Genomic DNA, 15,811 nt, shown 5'->3' on the forward strand with positions numbered 1-15,811 from the left:
CCACACGTGCAACAGGCACAAACATACACATGCACATGTGTGTACACAAACCCTGGCCACCACACGTGCAACAGGCACAAACATACACATGCACACGTGCAACAGGCACAAACACACACATGCACACGTGCAACAGGCACAAACCCTGGCCACCACACGAGCAACAGGCACAAGCACACACATGCACAACCATGCACACATTAAAAGAGACAGAGAGGGACAGTGGGTGCCACCTGATTCTCACCAGCGTTGGCTCTGAAAACCTAGGCAAACTCTCTCTAGGCAATGGGGACTGTGGATTCTACTTGGGCTTTTTCAAAAGTGACAAGGGGCACTAATTTTTCTACTCAGGTGCCACTGTTTAGGATGATGGAGACCAAAGCTGTTCTTTGTCTGAGAATGAAAACCAGGCCAGCGGAGGCAATCAAGTGTCCACTTGATCCTTCCCCTTCTTTTCCTATTGTGCCCTTCAAGCCCCCCTTTTGTCATGGGTCGATTCCCGCATGATGCTTTGTGAATGGACTCCTTTTCACACATACCTCCCAGATAGGAAGCAAGCTCAAAACTACCCACCGGCCCTTCTGTTCCCCTAAATAAAGTCTGTCTTCTCTCCTTCTGACATGGTAGGAAGTGTAGCTGTGCATGTGATCAAGGGGTGGTTGGCAAAATTGCCTTATTATCCTATTATTTCCAGGAGCTTTCTGTGGGGGGCAGGGGTGTAAGCAATCTGTTCCCTAAGTGTATCACTTGATGGGCCATTTACTGTGACAGTACCAAGAAAACAAGAGCCTGGAGGTGACCATACATTTCCCCAAATGAGACTTAAAAGTCACAACTTCAGTAGAAAGAAAGAAAGAAAGAGAGAGAGAGAAAGAGAGACAGACAGACAGACAGACAGACAGACAGACAGACAGACTTGGACTACAGGCTTTAGGCGTATCTTCGAGCCCATGCCAGGAAGAAGCCAGTTTGAGATGGCAGTTACAGGTAGGTGACAGCCAGTGGACGAACCACAAAACCTTCCCTGGAGCAATGCTTCTCCAACTGCGGATCAAGAGTGATTACTGGGTCATAAAATCAATCAATTTAGTGGGTCATGACCAGAATAAAAAGCAAAACAAAACATGAAATAAATGAGATGGGAGAAGAACAGAGGGTCCTAGAGTGAGTGTGACAAGGGGGTCACAGAGCAGCGCATGGCACCTCGCTTCAGGGATGAGTGTATGCGTGAGTATATGCAAGGTGTGTTTGGTATACCATGTTCCAGTGTATGATGTATTTCCTACTGAGGGTCATACTTTAATAGTTTTGAAACTGCGCACGCACGCGCACACACATTCCCAAGGACCTGCTCTGGTTGTTTGTTTTGTTTTGGAGATAAGGTTTCTTCCCAGTAGCTTTGGAGCCTGTCCTAAAAGTCACTCAGTAGAACAGGCTGGCCTTGAACTCACAGAGATCTGCCTGCCTCTGCCTGGGATTAAAGGTGTGTACCACCACTGCCTGACCTATTCTGCCTCCCAAGTGCTGGGATTAAAGGCGTGTGTCACCACCGCCCGGCTTTTTTTTTTTTTTTTGACAAAGTAAATTTATACACAAGCAGAAGAAATCTTCCTTTCTTAATCTTTGATTAAGCCATCCTGAAGTTATCGAGTTCTACTTTTTGTTCTCTGAAAAACACTTAGCTGAGTGGGGGGGGGGGCCTGGAAATGGCTCAGTGGTTTAAGAGCATTGCCTGCTCTTCCAAAGGTCCTGAGTTCAATTCCCAGCAACCACATGGTGGCTCACAACCGTCTGTAATGAGGTCTGGTGCCCTCTTCTGACCTACAGATATACACACAGACAGAATATTGTATACATAATAAATAAATAAATAAATAAATAAATAAATAAATAAATAAATATTAAAAAAAGAAAAAAAAAGCTGAGTGGGTCCTGGTTTTCTATCCCCTGGGGGATTTTCCCAGCCCTCACAGACACCCTGGTGTTTGTACATTTTTACTTTCCTTTTTCAGTTTATTTCCTATGATGACAGCAGGTCAATCGCATTAAACAATAGTGTAAAGATGTCAATGCCCCATTCCAAACCAAGACGTTGATATTTCAGGCACATTGAAGCCCCATGCCATTGGAAAGAATCAATTGCACTCCAGAATTTAGCTGTGAGAAAGGACATTTGAAAAATGACGACTTTCCGGGCATCCCTGCTGGCTAACTGGGGGCTAGCCTCATTCACTGACTAACCTTTTCTTTTGTATATATATTTATACACATGATCATAATTAATACACATAATTATTCTGCTGCTGATTGTTAAAGCATACATCTCTTCAGCTGTGTTTCTTAAAGAACTTTGCTGTTCTTTCTTGTTTTGAGTTGAAACAGGGTCTCATTCTGTAACCCCAGGCTGGCCTTGAACTCACTCAAGGCCTTTTGGTTATTGGAATCACAAGAATAGGCATCCAAGCCGGGCGGTGGTGGCGCACGCCTTTAATCCCAGCACTCAGGAGTCAGAGGCAGGTGGATCTCTGTGAGTTCGAGACCGGCCTGGTCTACAAGAGCTAGTTCCAGGACAGGCTCCAAAACCACAGAGAAACCCTGTCTCGAAAAAACAAAAAAAAAAAAAAAAAAAAGAATATGAATCCATACCAGGTTGGTTTTTGTTTTTCCTTTAAGGAATTCCATACAAATATTATTTACAAAATTGTTAGAAACTTTAGGAAGAGGTATCTTTATCTCATCCAACCTCATACTCATTTTATACAACTAACTTGCTACTTGGCTATTTTATGGGTTGCTTTGGTTATTCATCACAATACAATCATACCATCCAGTAACACTTGATTCATACTGTTTCCCAGTGCCATGTTAATAATGTAAGATTGACTATAAGACTGTTAGACCAAGACTGCGCCTTTTATCAAACAACTATGATAAAGACAGTAGCCCTCACTGTGCCTGCAGTATGTCAGACCTGCAGGGCTCAGCGCCTTTTGGATGCATTCATGTCCCTCCTTGCAGAACCACCAACACAAGCATCGTACATGTAGTCTTATAGGCGAGAGCACCAAGACTTGGCAACGCCCGATCCCTGCCCGTGGCAGACACAGCTATAGACCCAGAAGACGTCATTCAGCTCAATCCACCTAATTGCTCCTACTCTGCTTTCCTAGTTTATTTACACCACTTCACCTTCCAGTTGCTGGCAAAAACACTTTCAGTTTTAAGTAGCTCATCGGTCCTCTTAGGGACATGGCTATGAATATAAAAGCACTCAGAATATGAAAGTGTCTGGTTTTTGCTTTTTAAATAAAGGATGCTCTGTCACAGAGTGCGTCTCTACACTACTCTGAGAGCACCTGGCCTTATCATGCTTGCTCAGAGCTTTCTGTTTGCTCTCTGTGGCCAGGTCGTGTCACCCTCAGCCACCTTTCTGGGTAGCAATAAAGGGCAGGAGAATAAAGGGCAGGGTGCACCGCCGCCGCATGCTGGTGGCATTTTTGTTTCCACCCACATACGTGCCGGTGCTGCAAGACTTCTATGACAAACATCATTTCCCCCAGCACACAGCTTCATGGTTCCCTACCCCTCAGCCTGCACAACCCATTTTAACAGTAAGCCTTTCGGCTGAAAGTCTACATCACGCTGGGTATCAGAAGCCAGACACTGCTCATCACCTCCCCCACCATGACAGCAGAAGCACAACGTTGATTTTTTTATAATGAAAAGGCCTGAGAAAAATCAAAGTTAGGATTTTGCTTACGTCGGGAATGGAATGATTAGTAACAAAATGTGGCTTGGTCATCACTCAGATTCCAAACTCCTAAATAACTTTCCTGTATTAATTCAGTTTTAAGTTTCAGGAAATAAAATAATTATGGAGTTAAACAGAGATCCTTATGCAAACAACTGCCGTGTTTACAACGTCCCAATCCATTTGCTGAAACCACAGAGATTTGCAAGAAACCCAGCAGAAAAACACTCACCATTGGCTTACTCCCTATGCAATAGCAGTCAGCATCCTACTGGCATCTGCTTGGAAAACAATGCTTTTACCACCCTAATGTCAATGCAAACAAACAATAAATGCCTATTTGATTCTACAAACCAGTGGTATCGTTTGCACTTTGCAGGACCCGAGCTGTTAAATACAGGCATTTTTCTCCTTTGAAAAGAAACCTTCAAGATGACATCATTATAAAATGGTTTGTGACTTGACTGTTTTTTTTTTTTTTTAAAAAAAGAGTTTAGTAGCTGTTTCATGCTATATTTGGAAGGAAACAAACCATCTCTTTGAGTTAAAAAGCGTTGAGTGCATTATGCTATATGGAAACAAAACTACTTAAATGTCATGTTAAACACCATACCCCAATTGGGAGCTACACAGAATGAAAGCCCTATTGAGTCAAGCTATAGTAACCCTGCAGTAATGGTCATAAAACGCTCTCTTCCTTAAGTCATATACACAAAAGGAAAACCTATTCTAAGCACCGAGAGCATAAGGAACGGTCAGAACGAACGGTCAGAGGAGGGTAGGTCATGACTTGGCATACCTTTAGTTCCCTGAAGAAGATACTACTCCTGGCCCACTCAACGATGGTGAAGAGCGTCTGGTCCGCCATTTTGCACATAAGCCCAAACGTGTTCAGTTTTTCATGCTTGCCTCGGTTTGCCTGCTCTTGCTGTAAGAAACTCGAGATTTTCACTTGAATTTGAGGCTCCTCTCGTTCACACTTCAAAAGTTCCAGTATCAGGTGTGGAATGCTGGCTGGCGAGCTGGTCTGGTAACCATCCATGTAGGGGTAACCCATCATTGACTCCGGTGAGCTGGTATAGGGATCTGGGTACTCGGACTTGATGGCCCGGCTAGGAAAGTGACCATATGGTTGGTAACCTTGCAGGCTGCCATGGGGAGGCATTGCCATGCTAATGGGAGACGTGACAAAGGGGCTCCTGTCATAGTCTGTGGGAGGCAAGGCAGCATGGTTCAGAGGTAGGCCTTTAGTAGAATGCATGTTTTGGATTGCTGAGGAGATGGTCAGATCCGAGGGCATCGCTTGGATCACCTGAGACATGGCTTCCAGCTTAAGTCCATTGGCTCGAATGAGGGCTTTCTTCTGTTGCTTTAGGGCCCTGTCTCTCTTGTACATTGGCCCAAACTTATTTCTGCCTCCTCGCATGCGGTCAGCTCTTACGGCTATTGACAGAGGAGAAAGGAAGGGTATACAAGAGGAGTTAGTGCAAGATCTCTAGGCATTTCAAAACATTGATAATTCATAGGAAGTGAATTGTATGTGTGTACGTGTGTGTGTGTGTGTTTCGAGAGAGGGTTTCTCTATAGCTTTGGAGCCTGTCCTGGAACTAGCTCCCATAGACCAGGCTGGCCTTGAACTCAAAGATCCGCCTGCCCGTGCCTCCTAAGTGCTGGGATTAAAGGCGTGTGCCACCACCACCCTGCTAAAAAACCAAGATATTCCAAGAAAAAAAAAAATGTCTTCTGACAAATTCTTTCCTTTAAGTGGGTTTTGTTATCAAAAAACATATTTTGGGTAACCAAGAAAGTATTAGTCCATTGTGGACTAAAAGGTTTCACAACAGATTTTTAATATTCATGGAGGGGCAGGTTCCTTTCTGGATGGGCCAGTTTCTAGTATGCAAGCTATGTCATGGCTTCTCATGGAAGCCAAATTGTATACCTGCTGTATATCTGGGTGGGTTTGTGTGCATGGCACAAGGACCATTTTTCTTTTTCTTTCTTTGTTTTAAAGAAGAGAATAAGCCCATTCTCCCTTAAGTAGTTTTTCACCCAGTATCTTCCTCCCGCCTTGTGATTTTTGGATACTTTGTTACAAAAGTTAGTTAGGGCGAGGCTCTTGGAAAACCCCTTTCACCTGGACTTGATAAGACCACCTCAGAAAACCACCAGCCAAGCTTTGAATCTAAGTGGGATTGGTCAGAAGGACAAAGTCATTCCAGAGTTGTCCAGGGGCTCTGTTGAGCCACAGTGGTGTGGCTGTCAGTAGAGCTCTCTAGGTCCACCACAGTGACCAGCGGTAACTGGACAGAACCCAGCAACCTTTCACAGTCTGGGACACGTTGAGACTGCTGGAGGTCAAGTTGAGCTTTTTAACCTTAGGATAAGCATTCACACTAAAAATTTACTGTGAATTCTAAGTATCCACAATTCTACACTGGGTCGTGAGAGTTCTCCAATAAGATAATTGGCAACTCACACACAATTAGCACAGCAAAATATTGAGGCTAAAAACACAATCTCTTTTCTTTCACTGAAAAATCAAGTGACATTGGATGAGATGACATCATTTGAGTTTCAACATTCCATCTTCTGCTCTTGTAGTTAACACCTGCCACTGTTTGGCAACTAAAGGGACTGATGATGAAATTAATAAGCCTCCATTATCTCCCTTCTCAATCTCCTCCTGAAAGTAGTCCCTGTGCTCACCAAAGTGGCTGCTCCTATTTGAACAAATTTGTTAGCAATTTGGCAGATTTACCCCCAAACACAACTCATTTAATTTTTTTTTTCAGGATATCTGCCAAGAGTAAGTTCTAGGTGACAGAAAACCTCCAAATAAAAGTAGCTTGTGTCTCCTCGATCAAATGAAGTGCATCCTAGGCCAGTGCTGGTTCCCCGCCATGTTATGTTATTTGCAGTCTGTTTAATCTGTGGAAGGCCAGAAGGTCAAAGGCTGGAGAATAGCAGCACGCCATAACAGTCATGAAGTCCAAATTATTTACAGCGGTCACATATTAACCCTGCTGCTTGCCAAGCTGAACCCCACAGCACTTTAACAGTTCAGTGGGACTTTCTAAGGACCCTTCTCTTGGGCTCAATGCTACTGATTGGGTCCATGGCCTTGCATGCTGTCTGCTTCCCGGCTGTTGAATTGTATAGCTGCAGTCATTACCTTTTCCTTTAAAAAAAGAAATAGATGTATACCTTTCTGCTATTAAAAAATAAAAGTCCATATAAGAAATTCCTTCACAATGTAAAACTAACTTTTCTCAAGAACTGTCAAATGAACAAGTATGACAAGCATACCAATTTTCTTTAAAAAAAAAATAGTAGGGCATCTTGATTTAGAAAGAATTAAGGTTTTATTTTTTTATTTTATTTTTCAATTCTTTACAAATTAATTGCATTTTTTTCTTGGTAGAGTTGCTTCCGTCTTGATCACTTTTTTGATATCATACTCCAAACTAAAAAGGAGAGAACAACTTCTATAATTCTCTTTTGTTCCCCAGTAGATGTTACCAGGTTTAAACAACAGACAAAACAACTACAAAAAAATATTTCCCATCATTCTCGATAGTGTTAAAAGGCTAGAAAAGGAATGTCCCCATGCTCCATGTTCTAAAGTCCATGTCCCGGGAGACTTAATTGGCAGAGTCTTACCTTCTAGCTTCATTCCAACACTTAGACATTTCTGGAATCGACAGTAAGGACAACGTTTTCTCTGTGTCTTGTCAATTTGACAGTTCTGGTTTTCTATACATGTGTACCTTTTATTGTTCTGGACTGTTCGCTTAAAAAACCCCTACAAGACAGAGAAAACAGTGAGGCAAAACCTGCTTCTCCTATTATTGTGCTCTAAGGAAATCGCCAGAAAACCCTTTCAGCATGCCCGTGAGCCCTTCTGTGGTTAATTCACATCACAGTAAGACCAGCCCTCCACAGCAGAGCTGGCCTCAGGGAACAGTTTTCTGGCCCCAGGATTATATTCCTGAAGAATTATGTCAATTTCATACCATTTCATTCCAATAGCCAGAAAAAAAATATACTCTATATTGACCAATTTTTTTTTTAAATCTGGTTTCCGATTAATTAATGTTCCAAACAGAGGTAAGACACAGAGCCCTGCATTGTTTTTTAGGTAATATCAAGCCATTTCGGTCACACACCATTGTAAAATGCCAGTGTTAGAATGAATAGCAAAATACCTCAGATCTTTTACAAATGTCAACACTCGGCAGTTAAAAGGAAAAGGACTTCAAGAGCAAAATGGGGAAATGCTCCTAATGCCAATGGAACCCATTCAAGGGTGGGAAACTGAGCTTTAAACTGAGCTAATAGAAACACTCCGTACACATGCAGGGACACGCGCACAGCCCACGGCGCTGAACTGATGCCTGCCTTGCACTCCACGGGACTGCTCAGAGGTATAGTGTGTGGCTTCCATATAGAGTTGACACCTCGTACCCTTGCTCATCTGACTGACTGCTAACGAACAATCTTATTTTGTTGTGGAAAGTGAAGGGGGGGGGGTTCCTAGCAGTGGTTTAAATAAAGGCAGTTGTCTACTTCAAAGAGTATGTTGAGAAAAAAATACAGAAAACTGAATTTATGGAACTATAAAAAAACCTGACACAAATCCTTAAGATCTTGACAAGAGTAGTAATAAAGGCTAGTGACCGTGCGCAAAGTCCCTGCATTTAAATAAGTCACGTGATACACTTAAGAAAACTGTTCAATCAGAAACTAAAAATCTTGTTTCGTGGTATCTTGATATAAATTCCAAAAGAGAAAAAAAAAGCCTTTAAATTACATTTGGGATCCATCAGGATGAAACGATGCCATTGGGAATTCAGATTTTCATGTCTTCTGGACTAAGAAAAAGATTCCAACTTGAGGCAGAGATTACTCTGAAGTTAAAGTGTTCTTGGGAAGCATTGTTATGTTTCAAGAACGATGTTTTAAATATATATAAATCAAGCAGAATCAATATTTAGGACTGTTAGAAATGAAGTCCTCTGATAGATACATCATTGTGCCACAATAGTTTAAAGCCGCCAGACTGGCAAGTTTTCTATAGAGCATAGGTGCCTTTTGAACTAAGTCAAACATATTTTAAGTTACTGGTCTCCCTTTGGCACCTCTCCCTCCATTTTTTTAGTTGAAAAAAAAAAAAAGGAAACATCTTAAGTTTAACTTTGAAGGCTAATCCAGTGGTTTGTTTTCTGGTCTGAACATTCTATTTTTTAGTAGCAGTAAAAAAAGCGAACCTTGCAGCTTTCACAGGTAAGGAGACCATAATGGTACCCGGACACTTTGTCTCCACACACAGGACATAGCTCTTCGAGATCTTCATCATAGGAGTAATTCACCATTTTAAATTGAGACACTGAAACAAAAAGAGAAATGTGCACATGTGCCCTATTAATTCCCAATATAGGCATTAAAGCTGGAAAAACAAAGGCGTTTTGGTGGTTGATGACCAAATATCATCAGGAAAAATATAAAATGTTTACCCAACTGGCATTAAAGAGAACTACTTTTACACAATGAAAGGAAAACACCTCTGGGCATCAGTGAACATGCACTTCATGGTTTTTAAATTTAAAAATAATTCCAACTTTTTTGGTTAATATTTTAAACTGACCACTGTTCAACACACTCTTGAAGGGGTTGGCTCTAAGTATACCTCACTTTGCGAGGCTTGCAGTGCTAATTTACACATGCTACTTGGAGAGCAATGAAGCCTCAGAAACCTGCTTCTCAGAAGCAAATGACCCCCCACCCCCACCCCCTTTAACAACAGCCTGTGGCTCCCAAGGTTCAAGTCTGTTAGATTAACCAAAACATTCAGTTCCGTATTGACTGTAGTTCTGTTCTGGCCACTTTCATCTCCTCACGTTTGAAAATGTCCTGTGAAAATAAAAACAAGGAAGAGGAGAGGACACCAGGAAGGGGGGCAGAAACAGACGAGGAAAAGAAACACACACGGTTTAGCAGGGTTCTAGAGCTTGGTAAGGAACGTCACAAGTTTCCCATAAGCACTGCAAAGCATAAACACCTCGGAGATTGCCCGGCTGAACAGAAATCAGGCCAGGCATCCTGGCTCACTGTGGGGAGTACTATGGCTTGGGACACTAATCCACAGACGCCCCAGACACGTGAACGTCAGTGGCCAGCAGACCCCAAGGAACCATCAGATGAGACTGAAAAGCCACTTCGGTCAAGCCCCCACCCCAACTCCCAAACGGTTGGCAAACAGAGCAGGGGTGGGCCAACATTCAGGCAAGGGACAGGTCTGAATAACCAGCCAGCACCGGTGCTCCCCGCACCCTCTTTAAACCCTCTGTGCACTGGGCTCTCGGGCCCCTTGCTCAACCCTCCCCTACCCAAAGGCGCACAAACTCCAAAGAGAGTTTGCTTTAAGTTAATCAGTGGCACGGCAAGGGGCGGGGCGGGGGAGGGGTACCCACAGCCTGGCAGAGGTTTCCTCAGATTTGTTTACTAAAAAGGAAATGGAGAAATAACCCCTACCCCCATAGCCAAATTACTATGCCTCTTTAATTATCAGGTGATGTCCCTATTCTTTTAAATCAGTTTACCCCTCCCCCCCACACACACCCGAGTCTTGATGGAGTATCTGTTCTCCGTAGACTTAGTACTTAAGTTGGCCTGAGAGAAAGCAACAGTTTGCAAAGACCTCGGGAAGAGGCTCCAGCAAAGGCAGTCACTGGACTCGGGAACTTAGAAACAAGGGTTGCTGAGCGCTCCTCTCAGCAGCGTTGCCAGCCTGAATTCCAACTCTCAATGAGAGACAGCGCCACTCTAGGGAACCAGAACCTGGGGGTTTGGGAGAAGCTGCGGGTTGGGGAAATTTATTTACGAGGCTTTGCAAACTCATGACTTGTGTTCCAGGTACACCTCGGGCAGTGCTTTACCAGATGTGTGTTCTCTTCTGTCTCCCAAAGTAAATTCTAACTTCACATTTAAGAGTATCGTATTAGCGACAACTTATACTCTCTGTGCTCATCTGGGAGATGCCACATGGAAAAAAAAATGAGGCCCATCTTCTGGCAAAATCTAGAGTCTAAGTGGAGAGAGGTGCATCTGAGAGGCCAGGGCATTGTTTTGGGTTTTGTTTTGTTATTCACAGGATCCTCCGTGGCACCTGAATGAAGATTTGAACCAAATCCACCCAGGCAAAGAAATGCCTGGGAGACGGAGAGAGAACAACCGAGCCTTGAAAAGCTAGGTCCTCTGAGAATTTCCCTTAAATTGCATTCCCCATGCTGCCTGAGAATCTAGTGATTCTCTTTCTGGGTTCCCAGTCAAAGTGGGGGTGAGCTACCCTGTTGAGTAAAATCTACCGGCGCGGGTGAGCTCAGATCAGACAGCAAAACACCGCTGAAGCCGCACCAGGCTTTTCCCACGCTGCTTTCAAACCCAGGGCCAAGCAACCTAGGGGTGATCTACTAGCGCCTTGCACAAAGGCAAGATTGGAAGTTGGAGGCATGAAGGGCCCTCTCAAATTAAAAAAAAAAAAAAAAGCTACCAGGGCATCTCTCTCTAGTCGTCCTTACACCCTGTATGTCGTTCTATTGCGCTATTTTTCCTGCGTCCGCAACCGCCTATCCCAAATGTCTGCTCCGGGGCAGGAAGTAGCAAGAACCGGGTCCTCCTGCCGGGAGGAAATTTAGCAGGGCTGGAGGGCAGAGCGCAGGAAACCGGCCTGAGGCACTTCGGAGGAATCCCCAGGTGCACCTCTCTCGGCCAACAAGACTCTCAGCAGCAGCATACACAAAAAGTTAGTCTGGGGAATTTCTACAGCGCTGCTCAGGGACTTAGAGACCCCGAGAACACCCAAGATAACAGCCCACCCACATGCCTGACACCCCTTTACCCTACGTGACTAGACAACCCTAAGTTTCCCTACCAGAGCACGCGGGGAAAGGGGGGGCACACAGCCTACCCAGCCCCGAGCACTGTTCTCAACGCCTCTGACCGGTTCAAGTTCGCGCAGAAGGGCCGCAGGAAGCTTCGGGGATCACAAGCCGGCTGACCCGAACATCCTGAACTCTGGTAGGGGTGAAGATGGAAGAACCTTTCCTAGCATTGTTCCCATCCTGGCCCGTAGCTAAGATAAAAGTTCTGAAGAAAATACAGCAGATGAGATTGGATCTTTTTCTAATATCAACCATGAGCAGGGACGCCAACGGGATAGCAGTAGTCACAGCTGGGGGACAGACGAGGCGATGAGCTAATCCTGAGCACAACCTTGCATTTGGCACTCTGCTGGGCGGGAATGGAGTTGAGGTGTGCTTTTAAGTTATGCCAGCAGTTTTGGAGCTGCCCAAATCCTAGGCAGCTGCTGGATCCGGCTAGGCTTTCGGGGTGCTCACAGATTCTAACATCAACTGCTTTCCTGTGATCTTTTCTTGTATATACTTGGCTCTCCTAGTCAATCTTTTCCCTCTACACGGGAGCATTAAAGTGTGTGACAGTTCGAACAACCTAGAACCGGGGTGCCCAGTGAGAGATTCCGTTCCTCAGAAAGATTATCCCGTGCTACCCTTTAGCGTTAAGCTGTCCCAGCTCCAGTTGGCTCTGAGCTGGAAGTCTCTACTTAATTAGAAGTGGCCAGTTAGATATTGATGAGAAAGCACCGTCCGCCTAGTTCAAGTGCCATTAACTTTTATGCTTGCTCCTAAGGAGGAGGCCGACTCACCGGCTCGGCAGCCTGTAGCAGGCTGAGACCTGCCAGCCGGGCTGCCCTGGTGTCCATGCCGCAGGAGGCTGAAGCCCGAAGAGTCAGCCCGAGGGTGGAAAAGCCGGGAGCTGGAACGCCGCACCGCAATTCCTTACCTTGCATGTTTTCCGGCATCTGCCCCTGTTCCCCATGCGATCGGGCCAGTCCTGGGGCTTCCGTCTCCACTTTGGGCAGCATGACAAGGCGGCAGCGGGCGGGAATGGGGTGTCGGTGTCGGTCCGGAAGCCCAGCACCTGGACACGGGCAGCACAGATTCAACTCCGGCAGGCAGAGAGAAGGGTGACCAGCGTGCCCGCTCACCCACCCGGTTGCCGGAGCTACCAGGCAGGACTTCAGAGTCCTGTCCGGTCTAGCAGCTTCAGAGCTCTGTTCCTGAGCTGCGTGAGGGAGATCCCCGCTACCAAGCCACACTAAGAAGAGCGCGTCCTGCTGCCTGGATTCTGCTCCGCGAAGGCGGAGGCAGCGACGGCCAGGGCGCTGCTGCCCGGGACAGCGATCTGTGCGCGCCGCGCTCCGGAGGGCAGCAGAGGCGGCCGCCAGCTGCTACTGCTGCAGCGGCTGAACGGCTCCAGGACTCCTTTCCCTTCTAGCACCCGCCCTCTGGCTCAGCCTCGGCAGGGGTCTCTCTCTCTCTCTCTCTCTCTCTCTCTCTCTCTCTCTCTCTCTCTCTCTCTCCTCACTTCTCTCCCCACCTCTACTGTCCTCTCCTCTCTTCTCCGCCCCTTTCCCGTATCTCCTTCAACTCTCAGTCTCTCTTGCTCGCTCGCTAACACAAATGTGGAGTTCTGAAGTTCCAACCTTCCACTCCCCTCCGGTCGAGAGCCGCCCTTTCCAGCCCCGAGGGTGACAGTGCCTGGAGGAAAGGGGAAGACCCGCTGGAGAAGAGAGGTAAGGGGGGGGGGGGCGATGAGAGGTGAGACAGTGAATGGGGACGCAGGTTCCGGACTCAAGTCGGACACTAGTGGCTAGCCAATAAGGAAGCTCTGGCCTCGGTGCGTGCCCCAACCTCTTCACCCCGCCTTAATCTACTCCCACCTCACCGTGGCCTGGGGCGGGAGGGGTGGGTGGGGGATGTAAATGCTTCTAGGTTTCTAGCTCTGGAGAAGCGACCTGTGTCTGAGCGGAGCAGCCAAGGCTTCAGGATGTGAAGGCTGAGAAGCCATTTAAAAGAGCTGTGGGGATGTCGGTGTTTTTCGCGTGAGTGTGAGGAAGAGGAGACCCGATAGGAGTGAAGTGCCTACTTAAAGCACCTAGAAAAGAAAAAGTATGTTGAATTTATAAATGGAGGGTGGTTGATCCCGCTATCAAGGTCCTCCTTTCGCACAGAAATCTGAGAGGCACGCCAGGAGTGGTTGGGCCCTAAAGAACCCAAGGGCTAAGGCTCACTTTGGGGACAACTAAAGTCACTGGGATTTCTCTCACTTGCATAGACTTTGAGTAAATGACAGCCACTCCTGCTTCCCCAGGCTGCTCTCCAGCCCAGCTCCCCGCTATTGAAAAACACTTCAATTGAGTCCAAGATTATCTTAGTGAAAGACCTCCTGATTTCAGTGAGAGCTGCGTTTCCACTCAGAATGGAGAGATCAGCCCCGGCTTTAAAGTCCCTTTGGTGGGGCTCATCCACGCGACGCCTCCAAAGCAGCATGTTTTAAAGAAAAAGTTTAAGAGAACCATCTGTTATGCAAGTTCTTAAGCCACCAGTCCAGCCACATCTTCAAAGTTTTCAGATCCCTTCCCAACAAGATGAAAACCATTCTCCCTAGCCTCCAAGACACGCGCAAAAAGCTCCACATATCCTGGGTCTGCCGTGCAACTAGGCAATTATCAGAGTCCACCCACAAGGGGGTGAATTTGAATTTCAAAAGATTTGAATTCATTCTATTTAAATAACAGAGATTGTATCAACTGCCCAGTCTAGTAGTTAATGAATATGAAATTATTCCCATCATTGCTTACACTTTTATTTGAGATGGCTATCCACTGTTGGCTGGCAATTCAAATATATTGACTCTCTAAATTGATTTATCTTTTTGTTTATATATATATATATTCAAAATCTAAATTGTTTAATTTTCAGTTTTTGCAGCATCTTTAGGGATCTTAGAAAACCAATGTGGCCCAAGCAAGTCCCTTCTAGCTACAAAACTTGAGGGGGACTGCCATTTAGTTTGTATGGGGGAGAGGGCTGAATTTGCTTGTATTAGTGATCATTAGGCTCAAGTTTTCATGTTAGTATCAAGTCACAATGTCAATACACTTTCACTATTGCCCGTTATTTAAGACATCACTTTGAATTACAGATACATATTCTTACATAGTTCAGAAAGGGAGCAAATCTCCAGGCTCAAATCATTACTCAGCGCCTGCCTTACTTTGGAGTTCAGGCAAACTTAAGAAACCAGTTTTATTTCAAAGTTTTTAAAACAGCCTCCACTCGCTGCAACTCTCAGAGTTCTATTGGCCTTTGTTCATTATCTTTCTACCCACCAGCCAAGAAAGAATGCAGGGCTCCAGCTTGGTCTGCTCTTTGGGGTACCAGAGGGGGCTCCCAGTCTTTCAGGAAATTGGAATAAAACTCTGGCAGACCCTTGTGATCTTATTGTGGCAAAAGAAAGAAAAAGAAGAAAAAGCAAGGAAAGAAAGAAAAAGAGAAAGAAAGAAAGAAAGAAAGAAAGAAAGAAAGAAAGAAAGAAAGAAAGAAGCCAGAACCAGAAGCTGAGGCTGACCCAGTGAGGTGATCTTTGCAGTGGCGCTTCTGGGCCAGAAAGGACTTGCTTGGGCCAAGTTAGTGGCTTCCCCACCTCCAGCTCAATTTGTGGTCCACCCACTCCAGCACTTCTTCCAAAGACAGGGTGATGGGTGCCAAAGGTCAAAGGGGGCTTTCATATCTTCCCACTGGTAGACTTTCCAAGAAAAAGCTTCAAATGGGGGCGGGGGGAGGACAGGGAAGAAAGTACTGAAGACAAAGTTGAAAAGAATGTGGCCTTGGACATTAAAGTCGCGCTTCTGGCCTTCCCTAGGTCTGAGGATCTCGGTTAAGCAGAGCCTCTGTCAAGCAGCCAACTAAGTGCTTCTAACGGGTAGAGATCTGAAGAATGGAGAAATTGCCTTTCTGCCAGGTGTTGTACCTACCTCCCCATCTTTAATCCCAGCACTTGGGAGGCAGAGGCAGGAGGATCTCTGTTGAGTTCGGAGTTCAGCCTGGTCTCTATAGTTACTACCAGGTCACTCAGAGCTTCATAGTCTCTCTCTCTCTCTCTCTCTCTCTCTCTCTCTCTCTCTCTCTCTCTCTC

General features: G+C 45.6%; 1 protein-coding gene across 5 annotated transcripts in view; it reads right to left on the reverse strand.

The window, feature by feature from the left end:
• The window catches only part of Nr5a2 (nuclear receptor subfamily 5 group A member 2), a 129,839-nt gene that overhangs the window by 104,522 nt on the left and 9,506 nt on the right, over nt 1–15,811 (reverse strand). For 2 of the 5 annotated variants that reach the window (XM_005348440.3, XM_026779958.1), the window contains exons 2-5: nt 12,614–12,751; nt 9,022–9,140; nt 7,415–7,556; nt 4,551–5,194 (exon numbers count right to left, since the gene is read on the reverse strand). In XM_005348440.3, coding sequence (XP_005348497.2) covers nt 4,551–5,194; nt 7,415–7,556; nt 9,022–9,140; nt 12,614–12,695 — 987 coding nt within the window. In that variant the 5' untranslated portion in view covers nt 12,696–12,751. Of the gene's footprint in view, nt 1–4,550; nt 5,195–7,414; nt 7,557–9,021; nt 9,141–12,613; nt 12,752–13,210; nt 13,219–13,316; nt 13,374–15,244; nt 15,265–15,811 lie in introns of those variants that run through there. The other 3 variants (XM_026779960.1, XM_026779959.1, XM_026779961.1) reach the window with 3 other exon arrangements.

The sequence above is a fragment of the Microtus ochrogaster genome, chromosome 6 (assembly GCF_000317375.1).
Source record: "Microtus ochrogaster isolate Prairie Vole_2 chromosome 6, MicOch1.0, whole genome shotgun sequence".
Classification (NCBI taxonomy): Eukaryota; Metazoa; Chordata; class Mammalia; order Rodentia; family Cricetidae; genus Microtus; species Microtus ochrogaster.